We start from the raw sequence: 5,474 nt of genomic DNA, 5'->3' as shown, positions 1-5,474 counted from the left end.
CTGGAAGAAAAGAATGTAGATTACTTTGGAGAAAGGAAAATAACATTTTAGGTTTTAACAAATAAATTAGTGACTGGGGAAGAAATACAAAGTACTTGTGATCAAATCCATCTTTGAAACACCATTCCACCATTCTGGGTACTTTTCCTTCTAGACTTTAACAAACGTAGCATGCAGAGGGGGAAATTCTTATCAGAATAGAATGCCCAGGCTTTACTACTGGTCTGGTTCTATTTCCTTAGTTCATTTCATTTCTCTCGCAACAAAAACCACCCAATTGGAGGTAAGTTCAATAGAAACCAGCATGTTCAAGGCTCCAGACTATAAGGAACATCCCTGTGAAGTCCTTGAGGCTGTTGTAGTTGAACACTTCTTACCTCCACACTGTTTATCTAGAAAGACCCAGGCTGCCAGGTCAAAACCTGGACCTCCAATTAAGTATAGTATTTCTTTGAAACCTAAATATTGGTTTATCTAGAAAAATTATTTTAATAAAATGAAATTGTCTCCCCCCAAAATCAGTCTAGTAATTACTAAGAAAAAACTGACCACCACCTCAGTAACCAGCTGTGATGCAGGTGGCTCAGTGAACCTGCTGGCACAGGTGAGGTTAGACAGGCAGATGACTCAACATTTAGAAGTATGTGGTTTGTTTTAAGAGAACTGTATGAGAAATATGCAAAGGGAGGGGGGGAATAGAGGAGGGAAAAGGATTGAAAATGTAAAAACGTAAGCTAAGGCAAACATGTTAAGTCCTAGAACATGTCAATGGTGAAGTTGCTGCATTTTTAAAATAGTAGACTGAACTTTTCTTGATTAAAACTTTCTTTGAAAAGTGATTAGTTTTTATCCTTTGAAAGCTCTTAGAAAAATAAAATCTGTACTTTATCTTTAGAAAAATCTTAGTTTATATGGAAAACAAGTATTTTTCTGAGGGACAAGAATAAAACAAGGTAAAGAATTATTAACCTTACCAGGATTACAATCTGTAAGAAGTGAGCAGATGGAAAGGAGGACTTTAGAAATGGTTAGTGCTGGACTCCAATTATCTTTCAATATGTCCAAGCAAATAACTCCTTGACTGTTAATATTACAGTGATAGATTCTTGTCCGAAATGTAACCTAAAAAATAATAGTGTTAAAGTTTAAACAGCAAACAATGAAACTTTTTACTAAATTACCTTTTCAATTGAGTGGCCCTAATTAACAACTCTTAAAGAAACAGACATTTAGTTTTAAAAAAGTGAATAAAGTAACAGTTTAAAGCTGATAAGAGAGAGGTTAAAAAACTATGTAATAAATGAGATTACAAAGTGTTCGTTGATACAATCTCAGGGACTGTCAGTTTCATTTCAAGTTATATCCCATCAACAAAAAGCAAGGTAACTTCAGTATTTCTCAAATTCATCTTTAGCAGTTTTAATGTTTTAAATATTTTCCCAGCATTTCCAAGTTTGAATAGTTAATTGTTTGCTGACCTCTTGTGTTAGCTGGTTAGTACTACATGGCCTCAACCTAAGCTTTAGAATCATAAATTCAAAGTGAGGTACAACATACTGGGTACATAAACAAAATGCTTAGCAAACAATAATCACACACCCAAAAAGCTGTAAAAAAGTTTTGAAGATGAGGGTTTTTTCTGCTTTTTCTGACTTTTACATCAGATCCTGCAGATATCCTATCTACCTAAATCACAGAATTCACTATAAAGGAGCCTCTACAGGTGAGGAGCCAGAAATGGGTAATGACTACAGCAGTAGACAAATCAACATGAGCCACGTGAGCTTGGGTTATTTTGTTTGGTCTCCTAATTTTTAATTTTTATTTGTGAAATACATATAACTTTACCACTTTTGTTTTTAATGACAGACTTTTCAATCACTTCTTGCTGCTGCAGTACATCTAGCAATCTACCCCATCCCCAAGCAGAGGTTTTCCTTCTGACAGGGGGAATGAGAATCATAGATTGTTGAGTGTTACAGGAGACAGGTGATTTGGACAGTCTTCACCTATCCTAGATGAGAAAACCAAAGTCTGGAGGTAAGGACTTGAACAAGACCAAAAGATGACAGAAAGCAGAATCAAAGGCTTTTGGTAGGAGATTCTGATTCTGTAACTGTTTTAGTGTATGGATATTTTGACGCCATATTTAACTGTTCAGAAACTTTTTCTGTTGAATGGGAAATAGGGGATTAATTCTGGGTTGCTATGTTACTATAAATAGCAGGGTAAATGCCATCAAAACAAAGCACTTACTCCTAGAAATGAGGTCTACCAGATAAGGCAAAGTCAACCCAAACAAGTGTTTTGTGTATGTTCAAGCATTCTTAGAGATGAAGGTATAACAGAAATCTCCTTTTTGTGATTAAAAACTCAATGTTTAAAAAAGAGTCTCTCATGGGAATATGTAAATTTTAGCATACATCGGGAATTTCTTACCTTTGGAGGCTTGAAAGGATATTCTGGTGTAAAAGTGATATCAAGGAAGAATACACCACCCTCATACACGGATCCTGGAGGCCCTAGAATGGTTGATCTCCATTCATAGATGTTATCACCTTTGGGACCAGCACTGTGAAATAATATATCAAAAGATAAGTAGATAGTGGCACCATCCCAATTCTTACAGTGTATCAAAAAAGGGAAAAAGATTGCCACTCCTCTCCTTTTTTTTGTTTAATGTGTAGATTCTCTCCACAAAACAGAAGTATCTTTCAGACACAATGTGATGCAGGACTGCAACAAACTCATCACAGATTTCCCGTCTAGTAAATTGAATAAGAAAAGTATGTTGAAACCATTCTAAGCCTGCTTAGCTGAGAATAAGCAAGAAACTCCTGAATTCTCAAACCTGTCCTTGACACAGCATAAGAAAATGTAAACAGTACTTTAAAAAAGAAACACTTCTCATCACACAGAATTACATGTAATTAGTGACAAATAATCTTACCCTAAAAAGGAGTCCAATAGATTGCAGTACTTTTTACATTATAAACCATGTTGGGTGGGAGGAGGAGAATGATGACAAGTATCCAATTACAAGTTATTCAATTTTCATTTCAATATATATTAAATTCTATAATCAGGTTCTCTAAATATGATAGTTGGGACATTAATCTATCCCTTATCTGTTAAATCACTGTTATTCTCACTTAGTTATACCATAATTTGGCCATAATACCCTTCCAAAGCATTGTGTTGGCTTACAGAGTGCTCTGTATTCAAGTACATTAATAAATAAAAATATAAAAATATTTACCCTCCAAGACCTATGAAGAGCTTATTAATATACCAGCCTAAACAAGAAAGTGTAGTACTCTGGTAAAGAGAAGAGAGAAAAAAGACAGTTTGGGAAATGGTCTAGGTTATTAATTTGAAGAGACCTTCCCACAGCATGGCGATAACATGGGTGGTATAGAGTGGCTAACTTACATGTTTTTATCTCTGCTTTCTGAAACCTGTTAACAGCTGCTTCAAGGATAATGAATGATGTGTGTCAGCCAAACAACAAAAAAGGTCTTTACTTGGAGAGAACTGTATATCCCAGTCAATACACAGAATAATTTCTCCAGAGCAGGCAAAACCTGCTCTGTTAAATAAATGTATGGTGTGAACTGGATTCGTTCACCTAAACACTTATTGAAGGCCCATGTACTAGGCAGAGTGCTAAATGTCAGGCGTTTTGATAATGAAGCAGACAAAAGCTTCTTGTCTTCAAGATGCCCTCTGCCAACTGGTTAGAGATGAGGTTCAGTTCCTTCATTTAAGAGAAAGAGGAGATGAAGAGGAAAAAGAAAGAAAAGAGAAAAGAAAAAAAACACACCTACCCATGGCCCTATACTTTCCTCAAACCCACCATAGTTTTTTTTTCCCTTCAGTCTGAAATTTGGAGTGGGGGAAACAACAGAAATATAGGTTAGGGGAATGAACTTACAAAAGAAAACCATAAAGAATCAAAAGTTGGGGAAGAAAACATGATGTGGCAAAAATAAAGAGGGAGAAAATATTGACAAATGAAAGGGGGCTAATGGGAAGGGGGGGGGAGGGCCCAAAGTGGCCAAGAGGCAGAAAGAGCTCAGTGACTTGAGCACTTACTAGCTGTGTGACCTGGAGCAAGTTACTAAGCCTGAACCACCTATCTCACAGGAATGTTTTAATTAAAATCACAGGGGTGGAGGAGGAAACCTGTGTAGAGCAAGAGAGCCACACACTAGTTTCTCATTAAATGACAGTGATCACTATTCCTACTAGTTATCCACACTGACTCAAATAGTATGGTCCTTTAATATCTCTTTGTGATGAGTATTGCCAAGAACTAGTAAAAATTTGTTTTAGATTGGATATATATGTACAGAGAGAGGTCATATAACACTGTCCGTAATATGAAGTCATATGCAGAGACCATCTTCTTTTTTTTAAAGATTTTCCCCCCCCCCCAAAGCCGCAGTAGATAGTTGTATGTCATAGCTGCACATCCTTCTAGTTGCTGTATGTGGGACTCGGCCTCAGGATGGATGGAGAAGTGGTGCCTCGATGCGCACCCGGGATCCGAACCCGGGCCACCAGCATTGCAGCGCGCGCACTTAACCACCAAGCCACAGGGCCGGCCCATAGAGACCATCTTTTGAGTTAAAAAAAAAAAAAAAAAAAAAAAATGACTTCCTACTTTTACATGACTTCTGACCATAATTTTCACAAGGTAGGATGTAGGAGGAGCTCTCAATCAGCCCTCTAGGAACATGCAGTAACCTCTCTAGAAAAAAGGATACCACCCTGATTACTGCTTCATATCCTGAGGTTAGAGCTGGTCCTTGGTCATCTGGAGTTTGCCTACCTGCCTACACGTTTGCATCCAGCATATGTACTTGGGCAGAAAGTCTACAGACACTGGTTGATGCAGTTTACCAGACTGGAATAAACTCAAAAGTGGACTAAGTAGATGAAGACAACACTAATACAGAGGTTGAAGATAAAGATGGACTTTTATCTAGTTCATGATATCTAAGACTTACAAGCAAAAGGGTATCGTCCACTCTAAACCCCTCTTTTTGCAGAGGAGGAACCAAGGGTAAGAGGAGAAGCTAGGCAGGCCGTTTAAAACCCAGTATTGGCAGCATTCCAAGCTGCCTCCCATAACACTAGTGATCAGTAGCCAGCTGTTTTCCTCGTAGTCAGCTTGGTGATGCCAAGAAAGAGACCCAGAAAAAACTAACAGCAAAGTCAGTCTAAACCTAGAGGTGACACGTTGGCATGGGCCCAGTTCTGCTGGCCCCTTGGTATAGTAAAAAAAAATAATAAAGATTTAACAATATGCCACTACAAGCAGATTTTATGGATTGTACAGAAAATTGGTTTCCAAATTTCATTGTTCATCAAAATCATCTATGGAACTTTAAAAAAAGATTCCTGATCCCTCAATCCCAGGCCTACTGAGTTTAGAATATCCAGAGGGGGACCCAAGATGCTATATATTT

The 5,474-nt window shown here is 37.5% G+C and overlaps 1 protein-coding gene across 2 annotated transcripts in view; it reads right to left on the bottom strand.

Annotated features, from left to right (window-relative positions):
* The window catches only part of LOC101404670 (ubiquitin-conjugating enzyme E2 E1), a 73,442-nt gene that overhangs the window by 169 nt on the left and 67,799 nt on the right, over positions 1–5,474 (bottom strand). For both annotated transcript variants that reach the window (XM_087430617.1, XM_004419420.3), the window contains 2 exons: positions 2,440–2,572; positions 975–1,122 (listed from right to left, as the gene is read on the bottom strand). In XM_087430617.1, coding sequence (XP_087286743.1) covers positions 975–1,122; positions 2,440–2,572 — 281 coding nt within the window. The remainder of the gene's footprint in view (positions 1–974; positions 1,123–2,439; positions 2,573–5,474) is intronic.

The sequence above is a fragment of the Ceratotherium simum genome, chromosome 5 (genome assembly GCF_057802395.1).
Source record: "Ceratotherium simum simum isolate JZ-2026a chromosome 5, ASM5780239v1, whole genome shotgun sequence".
Classification (NCBI taxonomy): domain Eukaryota; kingdom Metazoa; phylum Chordata; class Mammalia; order Perissodactyla; family Rhinocerotidae; genus Ceratotherium; species Ceratotherium simum.
This window is presented reverse-complemented; position numbering and strand designations above follow the sequence as displayed.